This window comes from Theropithecus gelada, chromosome 2 (assembly GCF_003255815.1).
Source record: "Theropithecus gelada isolate Dixy chromosome 2, Tgel_1.0, whole genome shotgun sequence".
Taxonomy (NCBI): domain Eukaryota; kingdom Metazoa; phylum Chordata; class Mammalia; order Primates; family Cercopithecidae; genus Theropithecus; species Theropithecus gelada.
In genome coordinates, this window is record NC_037669.1 from 135387921 (window position 1) to 135401821 (window position 13901).

The 13901-nt window shown below is 40.3% G+C and overlaps 1 protein-coding gene across 3 annotated transcripts in view; it reads right to left on the reverse strand.

Annotated features, from left to right (window-relative positions):
* The window catches only part of TIPARP (TCDD inducible poly(ADP-ribose) polymerase), a 32335-nt gene extending 19271 nt beyond the window's left edge, over positions 1-13064 (reverse strand). Inside the window, exons 1-2 of one of the 3 annotated variants that reach the window (XM_025377197.1) lie at positions 12610-13064; positions 8770-9727 (exon numbers count right to left, since the gene is read on the reverse strand). In XM_025377197.1, the coding sequence (XP_025232982.1) occupies positions 8770-9686 (917 nt within the window). In that variant the 5' untranslated portion in view covers positions 9687-9727; positions 12610-13064. Of the gene's footprint in view, positions 1-8769; positions 9728-10729; positions 10755-12031; positions 12562-12609 lie in introns of those variants that run through there. The other 2 variants (XM_025377198.1, XM_025377199.1) reach the window with 2 other exon arrangements.
* Between the last annotated feature and the right edge of the window lie 837 nt (positions 13065-13901).

Sequence of the window (13901 nt, forward strand, 5' to 3'; positions counted from 1 at the left end):
AAAATGTGGATAAGTCTAAAATCTTTCATAAATAAAAATTACACTTATAAGATCAGAAGATCTCATTGCCATCTATTTATGGTAGTGTGGGACTAAATTTTGCACCATGAAGGTACCAGAAATGTCATACAGTCTTAACTTTTATTCAAGTTCAGTCACATGTCCTAAGATCACAGAAGGCACTATAAGTGAGACAGATTTCTCAATCATGGCCTGATGAGAAAGTGAAACTTAATTTTTGTAAGAACAGCTGGGATAGAAGGCACAGGTTAGTTTTTAAAAGTTGGTAGCATGCCTTATACTACCTTATATTATGCAATCACTGATTTTTATAAAGAAGAGTAGCTATCCCCTCTGTTAAGAAAAATATTTTTAAAACTGAAAGGTTTCTATCTAATCTCAAAGTAAACAATAAAAAATGTCTCCCATGTATTCGAGGCACAAATAGTGGTTAATTCAATTTTTTGAATATAGAATTTGACATCCCTTAAAAAGGAATAAAATAGATGTGTTTATAATTTTTCCTACATAAATATAATACTATATGTAAATGATAAAATTACTTAAAAATAAGTTGCTTTCAAATATCTCAAGTCAGCACTCATTTACACATAAATACTAGTTATAGTTATCATAAAAATATTTTCTAATAATGCCTAGTAAGATATAAACCATTAGCTTAATTTATTTCTGCTTCGACTTTTAAATTACAAATGATTCCCATAAACAGGTTTTTATTCAGAATTTTCTATTATTTAGCTTTGGCTTTTTCCCCAATTAGTCCAGATGAACTAACTGATCAATGAAAGAATCAGAAATATACTCGTTGGTGACTTACTATGTATTTGATGCTAATAACCCAGAGATGAGTAAACAGCTTTCAGGAGACTAGAGATTTGAATGCATACAAGCAAACTATATATAGAGAATTCATCACTCTGATAGTTCTTTAAACAAATTGCTGGAGAAAAAGACTTCCTATAGAAAAGACAAAGAGTCTTTTTATTGTCTAGGTTTTATAAGCTATAACAAAACCTTTCAACATAGTCTTAAATTGGTAACTTTTTCTGAGGGAGTTGGATTCTACAAAGCCAAGTTTCTGTGATACATTCAATTTCATCAGTTAAGAGAGTCGAAATTATTTCTGAGTAACAAATTTGTAAAACACTTTACATAATGCTTCTGAAGTCCGCCAGCATTTGGATAATCCAAATGTCAGAAAGCAAGCAAGCAAAGGTCCTTCTGTTTCACATACTTTGCCCTGACTCTGTTGGGGATGTCTTTCTTTTATTAGGATGAGTAATTAAACCTTAGAAGGCAAACCCAGTGTTTATCCTGTGCTAATTTTTACTCTCTAAATGCCTGGAAATGAAAGAGCTAAGCCAGGTGACAGTCAGAAACCAAAGACCAACCACAGCAGGAAATTATTTAGAGTATTTTGTGCCGTTTGCCCTCTCTATACCTTGATCAGCTGCAGGAACTGTGAAGATCACAGGGTGCATGCAAGATTCTGAAAGCACATGCACTACTGCAAGCAAAGTTCACCCTTTGATCCCCACCCTTGCCATTCAAGTGCTGGTGAAAAATTAGACCAAAGATGATCATCCAAACTCTTTGGCTATGTCATATAAGTGGGACAATTTAAGAATTCTCCAAATTAGTTCAAAAAGAAAAAAAAAAGCTAATGTAATAAAGAGAAATTCTTGTAAGTGTAGCCTAAACATCTTTTCTAATCATTACAAGAAGTACGTTTCAACATAAGATTATTCACAAATCCTTCCTAAAATCAGAGGCAATAGCACCAAAACAGAGGACTTCAATTTGCATAAAGAATACAAATTTACTGAACTCTTCCTCAGACAACTTAGTCATGGGCGATTCTCAACACACTCCTTACACAACTTTTTGTGGTACACATACTCGAAAGTCACTGGTTTCTGTAGAAGGTGAAAAGGAATAGTTGCTCTAGCATTCTCACTCTTGTAAGAACTTATCCTTTCATTGTGATGACCATGCAAAGGTTCTTTACTTGTCCAGTGGGTGTTACCAGTAAGTAAACAGCATAGAGCAGAGAAAGATCTAGGAGACAGATACATTTTGTTGTGTGGAAACCCAAATAGGAATGCTTAGTTAACTCTCTTCTATGCTTGCCTTAGTAACAGTAACTAGCTAAGTCAGCAAGGAAAATTGGAAGTTTCACAAATGACAATTAGAAGTTTATTAATGTCATCAACTTCTAAAATTTGAGTTCCTAATCACGGAATTGATTATATTTAGCTCAAGTCTGCAATACTGTCCTCTTCACAGATTGAATATAAATCTTTACAAACAGAATTTATTGTACATAAAATCCTTAATTTTCAAAAATGTATTTCAGAATATATCACTTGTAATGTCAAATTCCCTATTAACAAGGAATTATTTATATTAAAAATCTGAAGCTTTCAGTTACTGTGTCAGGGATTGGGGTGGATTAGGTTTAATGTTTGAAGGAAGAAATTTTAAATTGGGGTGAGTCTGTATACGGTATAATTTTCAGTCCCTAGAAAGCACTGTCATAAACAATCTATAAATATAAAAATGAGCCCTATTTAGTTTTGTTAAAGAAATTCCTTCACATCAGCCGGGCGCGGTGGCTCACGCCTGTAATCTCAGCACTTTGGGAGGCCGAGGCAGGCAGATCATCTGAGGTCAGGAGGTCAAGACCAGCCTGACCAATATGGAGAAATCCCGTCTCTACTAAAAATACAAAATTAGCCGGACATGGAGGCGCATGCCTATAATCCCAGCTACTCAGGATGGCTGAAGCAGGAGAATCGCTTGAACCCAGGAGGCAGAGGTTGCGGGAGCTGAGATGGTGCAACTGCACTCCAGCCTGGGCAACAAGGGTGAAACTCTGTCTTAAAAAAAAAGAAAAAAAAAAAAAAAAATCCTTCACATCTAAAATGTAGCTTGTTTGCTCCTAGAAATGGTGAACTTCAGAAGCATTTCATTCCTTGTACAGTTTATGTTTAATGTGTTGCAAAGTAGAGGTAAAACTAAGATCTCAGGCTATCACCTATTTCAAACCCAGAATGAAAGGGAAAATGGCTTAACCTTTGGCGCTGTGGTCTTTTTCAGATACAAAATATTTCGAATTCACTTTACCTTAAGATCCCAATCTTATTATAAAAGGGAAACTCTACTACTTTTACAAAGTGAGTTTCTTTCAAAACTTTGACAGTGTCCAATTTGAACTAGCCATACAAGTTGTGCCAAAATAATTATCTTGCAATTTGAAATGTTTTTTCCTTTGCAAAAAATGACACACACATGTACTAAGTTTTCCTTCCACAAAAAGACAACTGCAACTCACAAATTGGAGACTGATAATTATTAAAGGTTGTTGGCCAAGGTTAAGAGGACTTAAGGTCCTAATTTAAATGCAGTCCAGAATCATCACCATCAGACAAAGGATGCAGAATCTGGTGGTCTCAAATCAGGAGATAATAAATAAAAATAAAAGAAACCATGGGAAGAAAGTCATAATTTCAAATAGCTGTATTTTTGTAGCATTCCTTGAGTAGTCAAGGTTTGCATGGACTACATACTGCTTTACCCTTTAGGAATAGCACCCAAACCCAGAATAAAACTGAGGATCACTAACCACGATTAGAAATACACAGAAGAACTTATGAAGTTTATCTTTGCTTTATAGTAGATTGTAAATCTATGATCTAGAAATTCTAGTATAATAGGATAATTCTAGTATAATACAAAGTAGATTTACAGGGACACAACAGAGCTATCAGTCAAAAGTAGCATTTTTTTTTTCATGCCCATTATGTGCAGAATGAAGTTTTAAATACTGAATGGAGTTACTACTATAAATTGAGCACCCCAAATCTGAAAATTGGAAATGCTTCAAACCCAAAACTTTCTGAGCACCAAGATGATACCCAAATGCTCACTGGAGCATTTCAGATTTCAGATGCTTAACCGGGGCACTATGCAAATATTCTAAAATCCAAAATCTGAAACACTCTGGTCCCCAAGAATTTTGGATAAGGAATATTCAACCCGTATTCCCTTTTGTTCTTACTTACAATAAAAAGTAAGAGCTTTGGATTTAACTCAATGATAAAATATATAATGTATCATGCAATTATTTTTAGGGTATGCCACATAACCTTATAAGCTATTTCCTCCAACTGTCTGATTTAAAAGTTATAAATCTTTTTGACAAGGTTCATTTTCATTACCATAAATACATCAGGAAAAGAATGACCCCATCCTGAAGCCAGGTGGCAGCTGCTTCAAAAAGTCTAATCTGCGTATTGACGAAAAACCAAAAAGGGAATAAATGATTGCTATTGATTCCCATGATAGCTCTACACAGATCCAGTAACTTCTCTGGATTAGTATAGATAGAAGCCAATTAGTTGTATTTCATATGTAAATAGTAGCATAAAGAAGTACAAAAAATAATTCATTGGATTGCTTTATCCTAAAGCACAAGGCACACATTTTGAAAGTCACTTCAAACACAGTTCTTGCTTATGGAGCTCTCTTTCTCTTAGGCAGAAATTTTTAAAATAAATTTAAACTCATCCAGCTGTGTATATTCAAGAACTACCAAAAGTCACAAGGCATAGTAAGTTTCAGCTGTTTTCCTCTCTCCAGTGTTATCAATAACACATAATGAGTTAGTTCATACATCATCACAGCTGTGCACGCCACAGCTAACTTGGCTAATTTAACTACTCCAGTAGAGTTCAGGAGCTTGCTCTAGTTTAGCTAATTCACTATGCAAGTCATATAGGGATTATAACAGTATACGCTTTTTATGATCATTAATATACATTTCTCTTTTATATAGAGTTTCTGTGAAGTCATCTAATGGTATTGTCCCTTGGACAGATTTTAAAAATAGACTTCTAAGGGCAATTAGCAATCAAAATCACTCAGCAACTAAAACTGACAACACTCTAGCCTTAAGCCTTAAAGCAACTAAAACTCCCTATCAGTGAGCATTAATCCCAAAAGAAAAAAACCCTGTCCTCTGAAAAAAATTAATAATGGATTCAGGGTTTACAACTTTCCTCTTCCTCTTCACCTCCACTCTCTTTCAATAAATTCAGAATTAGAAATAATCACTGGTCATATGTGCACCTGCAGGTAGCCTCCAAAATAAGGTTTGCAGTGTGTCCCTTCTTGATAGGTGGAAATAACTAGAAAATTGTTCTGGCTCAATTTAAAATGAATGTAATATGAAACTAGTGGTGATCTTGTTTGCTAAAGAGAGATTTGCACAACCTCCATAATTTCAATTATCCACAACAGTACTCCACAGTGTGCAAGGCTCTTTTAAAACTGCTTAATTCTGCCATCCGATGTCATCGTCTACTAAGGATGAGTGCCTACACTGTTCGAGACTGTGCTTTCTTAATCTAAAACACAACACTCAATGTTGTTTCTCAACTGTATATTTGGAATTTGGAAATTCTCCAAGGCTCATCTCGTGTGCAAAAAAGAAGCCTCAGCATCTATATCTGGGAAGTTCATACACACTAGTATGCAGTTGATGTTGGCAATGAACGTTTGTAGATGTACAAAAGCAGAATGAGAAAGCAAAGTGAGATTACATCATAATTTCATTACAAGGAATAAATAAGCATGTATTATTGAAATCCTTTCTTAATGTGCTTTTAGTATCTGAGCATCTTGACTAAAAAGTTGGAAAGGTCCTGTGAATTTATCTAGTTCAACTTCCTTTCCAATTTCATTCCTGAGAATAAAATGAACACTATACATCTAATTGAGATTTAGGTATTAAATCCAATACATTTGCAAAGCTAAATAAAAAGATTTTTATCTGTACAGTTTGAAACTATGAACTTTCGTCTCTGCTAGAGACTCAGAACTATGAACTTTCCCCAAGTATCACACAATGAAGATGTTATGGATACAGAATATAATGATTTACCAAACCATATAAACTACTGAAAACAGTGGGATAAACAACTGCCATTCATTATTCATTATTTCTGAATCCAAAGACTGCTGGTTCCAACTTGGACATATACACAGCTGAACACACACTTCCTGGTTATGTGCAATCTGCACAGATAGACCAGCTTTACAGGCCTGACCACAGAGATTAATAGCTTTAGCCAAATAATGTGGTAACCATGTGAACCTGGGCTGCTTCAGCTTGTTTGTGAATCTCTCAGCAAGGCTCAACATGCCGTTATCTGCATCTTGTTGCCAGGAAACACAACATCGCTTTAGAATACAAGGAAAACCAGGTTGCAATGACCACAGGTCAACTTCCCAAAAGCCTAATTTTTGACACTTAGCTATCTACTATATTACAACATTTCTTCCTGTAATCTTCAGAGAACTTCACTTTACTAGTAATTTAACAGTTAACACTTTTTGTTATTTTCCCAGGATAGGACCACTTATTACCACTAACAATGTAGTAGGAGCAATGATAATTATAATAATTCACTTATACTTTTCTTTTCCCAAGTGTCAGATAAACATTAGTTTACTTCATTAAAACTGATTTGGAAATCAAGCACCCATTGCAACTACCTCATAATACAATAATGCATGCTTATGGGCCTATATCTATGTCTGTTCTTAAGCAAAATAATCTTACCAAAGGATAAAAAATACCCATATGCTCCTGACCTAAGAATTCCTGGATTTTCTAGGATCAAAATGATTGTCTTGCCTTGTTCTCATGGTAACAGAATGTCATGTGTTGGCCAATAATCCTGCTAGTTTCTTCCTGATCAATTCAAACAGATAGAAACTTAATGTACCAAGATGCTGAAGTACTCAGCGGACTGGAAATTTGCTTCATGAGAGTGAAGTGGGAGCCACTGTTCTGCAGAGTTTTGCAATCTGGAGATAGAAGGATTAGAGTGGCTTTGAGAGTATATAAAATTAATTACCCTTGACATAGCAATTAGAATTGCTAGCTCATGGGCAACAGAGATTTTGGAAAATACCTTATTAAAAATATTTTTAAGATAAAATGGAAAAACATTTTTCTCTTCCAATGCTGGTTTGAAAAAGTAAGTTAAAAGTACTTAGCTGTATTATAAGACTTTCACTACAGAAGCAAGGTGGAATCTTGAATGTAATATATTATCAAGATAATACATTTACAGTCAGGAAAACTATACTCTTGATATGACCTTACTTTTATCTCATAGGGTCTTCTATGTAATACTTTTGAATTTGGGCTTTATACTGTTTCTCTTCTTGTTCCACACTTCCCTTTTGAAACACAAAATGCAAAGTTCAAGTCTCATGATAATTAAGTTGCTAAAAAGACACATGGATTTCTGTACTATATAACTGAAATATTAAAATTATTAAAAGACAACCATTTACCCATTACTGAAGGGAACGAGATAAATGAAAAAAAAAAAAAAAAAAAAAAAGAACAAGTTTCTGTAATGTGAACAAGCTCTCGCACCAGTCAGAATTCAGAAGGCTGACATGAAAACTATCAGAATCAGACAACTTGGAAATGGTTTACTGCCACCATTTGCTGACTCTCTAAATACATGGGTAGTGTAAACCAACATATCTGTGAACAAAGATGACTCTTAAGGAAGTGCTTTCTCCTGGACTTCTGGGATGGTATATTCAGTGTATTTCCACTCCCCTCTCCCCACCCCCAATATGGGTCATGCATCTCAGTACTATACCAGGCCATTCAGTAGCTATGAAGGTGTTAGGTTGCCCTCATGGCCTCCCCAATCAGGCAGCATGGACAGAAGTGCTCTCCTCTCCCTTTTAATTTTAATCCTTACTGTTGGTCATACACAAATAGCTATTAACACCACACACTTTAGCTCCTTCTATGCTACAGGAGAAATAACTTAGAGATGCAAAGATTAATGCTTATTATATAGCCATTTTTGCATAAGCAACTTTACATCAGGCAACTATCATTTTCTTCATTTTAAATTTTAAAGAAGAATTCAGATGTAGAAATACCAGTTCCCTGCCAGTGAATGCTGCTTAGACATCCATACTAAAAGAACTGAGTTATGTGTATACACACATCTTGCATACCAAAACTCAAGGATAATTGTTTGAGTAATAAACATACCTTAACATAAATTCATCCCTTCACCGATTGTTAAAGGACTCTTCCAAATTAAAAAAAAAGTATCCTAAATTCTGGAAAAATTTATTTTATCTATAATACAAACTTAATGGAGAAAAGCTCCAAGGAAACTAATAAAAAGATCCAGAAGTATGGGAAGAACTTCTGAATCACTCACAGAAAAGATGTTTATACCATTCGAAATGAAGAGGGCCACAAACATCTCTGACAATACTATTCTTCTTTAAAAAATAACAGCTACTCAATGTGCAGAGCTTTAAAATTAAACAAATTAGGTGTTCATTATTTACGTTATAGTAAGATTCACCAGACTTTCTTTCAAAAGCCAGCTTTTCTTGGGTGATTAAAACAGTATTTAATTCACAATATTTAATGTATGTGCAACTTCTCAGTCACACGCACGTTGAACTGAGTGACATATGAATTGTTCAAATCATAAAACCTTCATTGTCTGGTTGAGTTAATAGCCTGCATTCACCCACCATGAAAAATCAGGATAGCATAGTCAAAAGAATAATAGTGGAAAAAAAGAAAACCTGTTACTACTGAAAGAAACCACCCTACTAAGCTTTTAGGCTTCTTTACCTTCTCTATAGCATTTAACAACAGTTCTACACATTGTTATAAATACATACCCATACTTCATTCTCATTCTATCATTTTCTGGGTTACAGTAAAATCTTTCCAAGTGCTCCTGAGAATCATTGAATACACTCTGCCACTTTTGAGTAGTTGTCCTTTTGATCTGCCAATGATATGGCAAGACGGTGTGGTGCTTCAAACAATCCCTGCCATAAATACAAGTGCCTTGCAGAAAGTCCATGCAAATTTCAATTCCGTTCTCTTGGTGAGTGTGGTACTGCAATTGGTTCACGAGCTCAAACACGAGGTCAAGGGAAGCCTCTTCACTTTTGTCCTGGAAGAGCTCAGTACTCAGTTTATCACTGGTGTCCAAAATGTATTGGATTGTAAAACTGTTTTCTTGGAAAATGCCTGGAACATAATCTATGACTTTGTCTAAGCAGTCAGGACTAGTAGGAACATCACTTGAAACTGGGTGCAAGAGATCAGTCTGGAAGTGACCTGCTGTAGAATCTGACACCGTCCCACTGAGGGTTTCTGATGGAAAGCTATGATCTTGGATTGGAACCACTTGTTCTGGAGCTTCAGTGGAAGGATGGGCTTCCGGTATCTGGTCCCCAACATTTGTCCTATCAGGTATCAGAACAGACATATTATTTTCTGCTGGTGGGCATGATGAATTGATTTCCATGGCTTTCTTCATCATAGGTTCATGTAAGCTGTTCTCATCTGTACTCTGGTTCCTAGATCTAAAAACCCCATCAAGCGAGCCAGATTCTAGAAGAGTGTTTAATATTGGCCTCAGAGACCTCAGGGTTCCAGTTCCCAATCTTTTCTGATCCTTTTTCTTAAAACAAGTCTTCAATGGAGTGATCTTCTCAGAGAGTCTCATTTGGCATGAAAAGTTATCAGGAGGAGAGGGAGGCTGCACTACACAGTCTGGCTCAGGTTCGGTGGTTTCCATTTCCATGATGTGGATTAGTTCCAACTGCTCCTCAGAGTCTAAAAATTCTACGAGGAAAGGAAGGAAGATGCTCATTTACAAACTGACAGCAAGTGGATTTCATTCATTCACTAAAATGTTTTGTTTTTGTCCTAATTCCCTGAAACCATTCCTCTTATACTATATTTAGTTTTTACAGGTCAATGTTAAATTTTATTGAGAAATTAAGGCTCCAAAGCACCCAAGGCTATCCAAAAGCACCCAGCAGGTAAAAGTAGAAGAGTCTTTCAATAGGCCACTGGCATGCATTTGTGGGCTGAATACACAAGAGTTTGAAATTCTGCCAGGTTATGAATTTTTACTATAAGGCTAGAGTGGGGTGGGAAATGGGAGGTAGAAATAACTGTGTCTAGATGATGACAGCAGGGAAACCACACTTCCCCTCAGCTTTGCGGTTCTCTTCATAGTTGTTGATGTATCACCTATCTCATGAGTTGACAAAAAGTTTAAAAGTTCATCAAATGAAAGATAAACTTCAAACTTAAACAGTGAGTGAATTTAAGGGTATAAGAATATACACAAGAAACAGGGGCTCTCAACTGAAATACTATATGGGAGAAAGCCAGGAGTTTGTTAAGCATTTCTATATTCAGAAAGCTCTAATATACTATCCAAAAATGTTGAGTCTACTTTTGCAACCCCCAAAAACATTACCATTACTGATGGAATATAAGGGTGTGTTTAGTAACGAAGCCCCATCAGCAACCACTGCACACTGTGTCAGAAGACAAGCACAACTTGGTAACACAGAAAAAGCCTCCTAGTTCTCGTCCTTAGAAAAGTTACATATATACATTTTTAAAGGGCAAATGGCATATTTCTCGTCCTTAGAAAAATTACATATATACATTTTTAAAGGGCAAATGAAGGCATATTATAGAAAAACAAAACAACAATATAAAACACGCACCAAATTTCAGATTCCTAATCAACTACTGAAAGAGACAAAAAAAGTCCTTTCTTCCAAGAATCAGACCCCTTGAAAAAAACCGAAATTTGAAAACATTTACTGAGATTGTGCCAGGTGAGAAAGGAGTGGTGATGAGCAATTAATCCTCTTCTCTCTTGTCCAATAAACCGAGAGAGATCTGTGACGCAAGGTCCCATGACTTAATCAAATATGCATCCTAGGTGCCCAGTAAAGTGCCTAGCTACCACAATGCACACAGCTGGTGTTCCACATATATTTTGTCGGCTGACTTACTTAAGAAAAGCACATATCAAATGCTTAGTTCTTTGGTGTTTGTGGGTCAGCAACGAAAGATAAAACTGAGTGTCCCCAAAAGTGAATATTAAAAATCTAATTGGAGAGAGTCATAAATCTATGTGTAAGAAGTCCATCACATTCAGAAAAGTAAAATACAAAGCACAGTTTATAACAAAGTGTTAAATGTACAAAAGTACAAAAGGAAAAGGCAGAAAAAGGAGAGTTCACTGTGAGCTGGCATTGTTAGGGAAAGCTTCACGAAGAAGAAGGGATCTGACATGAGACATAAATCAACTGGAAAGCAGCCAAGCCAGGCGTTATTATTCATCATTTGGTGCTATTGCCTCAAGGCACAATTGGCACAGAGGGAATTGGTATTCCCTCTCCACCATACCAAACCGGACTGCGCTTTCCCCACGCGCACACACTCTAACCACTCCTATCAAACCCAATCAAGGTAAAAGAGACACTAAATCGATTTTATTTATATGTGTGTCTGCAAGCGCGCGCGCAACTTTTCCTATTATTGCCCTTCATCAAACTCGGAAACAAAACTGGGAGGAAGCAGCAGAGAACTGGAGGAGTGGCTGGAGGAGGAAAGCCACTAGAACCTAGTTCCTCAATTAGTTTTCATAACAGAAAAATAAAGATGCGAAGGACACATCCTCCGGTCTCCAGCGGCAGGCGACACACCGCGACACCCCGCGACACCCCTCACCTCGTGACGCCGGGGTTCTCCAGCACTCCCGGCCGAATGCACTTTCGGAAGAAACCGCCGCTCCAAAGCCTGCCCGCCCGCCGCCGCGCGACACCCCGGCGCCGAGCCCGGGTCCGAGCGACGCCTCCTGCCGGCCGCGGCGGTTTGCTCAGCTCCTGGTCCCGGGCCGCGCCAACTCCGCGCAGCGCCGCTGAGGCGCCGCCCGGCTCTGCAATTCCGGGTGTTCCCGGGCGTCCCCGCCCCCGCCTTCCCCTCAGCAGGCGCCTGGGCGCCCCCCAACCCCTGTCCAGCCTCCTTCGGACCAACGACCCGCCCCGGCCTCCCTACATCCGAGAGGCCACTCGCAGCGCCTTCTGCCTTTAATTCTTTTTTATCCCCTCAGCCCACCTCCCGAAGAGCGTCCAGCGGGTCTTGGGGGCTCGCAGAACTGAGCTGCGAAGCGCCGGGGAAACGCGGCTGGCGCTTCCCGCGGCGGCGGGGAGGAAGACGAAGACTTGCGCGCTCTCAAAGTTAACGTGAAAACAGCTTCCAAACTTCTGGGCTGCAGCCCGAAACGCGGGGTAGCCGGAAGACTCCCGCAGCCGCCGTGCCCTCCCCCGGCTCTGGGAAGGGCTCCTCGGCGCCTCAGAGCACCCGGGGTCGGCCCGCGGGGGAGGCTGCATAGACGCGCCCCCACCCTGACCAACGGGGAAGGGGCAGGCGCCGGCGACCCCAACTAAATCCTTCGGCGCCTCGGTCTGATGTATACACCTGCCAGAAGCTGTAAGTGCCTAAGAAGTGTAACCAATTCCATCATGATGCTGACGGGACCCGAGTGAATTCGGTACAAAGGGCAGTCTCAAAATCAATCACCCGATCCGCGAGAGCCCGGCACACTCCCGGCGCGGGGCCGGAGCCGCGAGGCCGGCGCTCGCACTCCCCGCTAGGGTCCCTCAGCCCCTCAGTGCCCTCCCGGAGCCCTTTACCTGAAAGGGACCCTGAGAGAACGGACGACAGGAGCCGAGTCGAAAGCAGTGTCCGCGCCGGAGGTCAGCGCCGAAGGCGGGAGTCGGCGTCTAGGGACCACAGAGCGGCGACGCGGCCAGCCGCGCACGGGCCATTCCGCCGCCGTGAACGCAGAAAGCCTCGATCGCGCTCCGAGTCCAGCCAGCTCGCCTGTCACCTCGATCTCTGCTTTAAGTGGCTTCCGGTCGCCTCCTCCCGACGGCCCGTCGCGGAGGCGGAGCCTGGGCGGCCGGAGCGCGGTGGGGTGGGGTGAGGAGGCCGGGCGCTCAGTGGGTGCCGAGAAGAAGACCCGCCCCCTGCGCGCGCGTGCGCGTTCGTTCGAGGGGAGGCGCGCAGGTTGTGTTCCGTGGACTTGTGTTCCCGCGAGGGGGCGTGTCCTTTCTTGCGCCGGCGGTGTCCCCGCGGGTCCGCGTCTCCACGCGGCTGTGAGAAAGGAAGGCGTGTGCCGCGTGGGACGGGCTCCACCTGCCTGCGGACAGATGGTGGGTCACTTTGTTCCGAGGAGACCCAGGCACCCGAGGGAGGATGTGAAACGGAACGACCCGTTTCGGTGCGGTTGGCTTTGTTTATTTGCCTCCTCCCCAGACGCCTCCAGCCCCTGATGTCGACGCACCCTGTGAGGAAAAAAACGGCTGCCTCCGCCACTGCCACCAGACGAGGTCGCCTGCCCCGCGCCGGACAGGCCGGACGGGCTGCGCACCTGCGGCGGCCGACTGTTTCGTGGGCCTTGTACGCCACCTTGCAGAAGGGGAACCTAGCTCTGAGGTTTTGATGATAGAAGCTCATTTACTTGTGTTTTAAAGCCCACAAACGCCGTAGTGACTAATTTATTCATTCAGCAAATGTCTCTCAGAGCGTCTATTACGTACCAATCATGTAGCCTGGACTTCATGCCTGTCCTCATGGAGCTTGCAGAGCACCTCTGAAATACACAGCACATACAGAATGGCCATATTTTCTGGGCTGTAAAATACTTTAAAGTGTAACTCCATATATTGAATAGATTTTCAGTAGTGAAGGAAGAAACAATACATTTAGTTCATATAATCCGTATGTGTGAAAAAACAAAAGTGCTGGTAATTCCAGACATGGAAGTCAGTAAAACCTAGGAGCTAAAAGGTAATAATCATAGACATTATGATTCTAAGCCTTTATTAAACTGTTCTAAACCAGACTGGGTAAGCACACCAGCAATGAATAGATTAAGGGTGTTATCTCCTCAGCAGCTTATTTCAAATTGCATCAAGGCAGG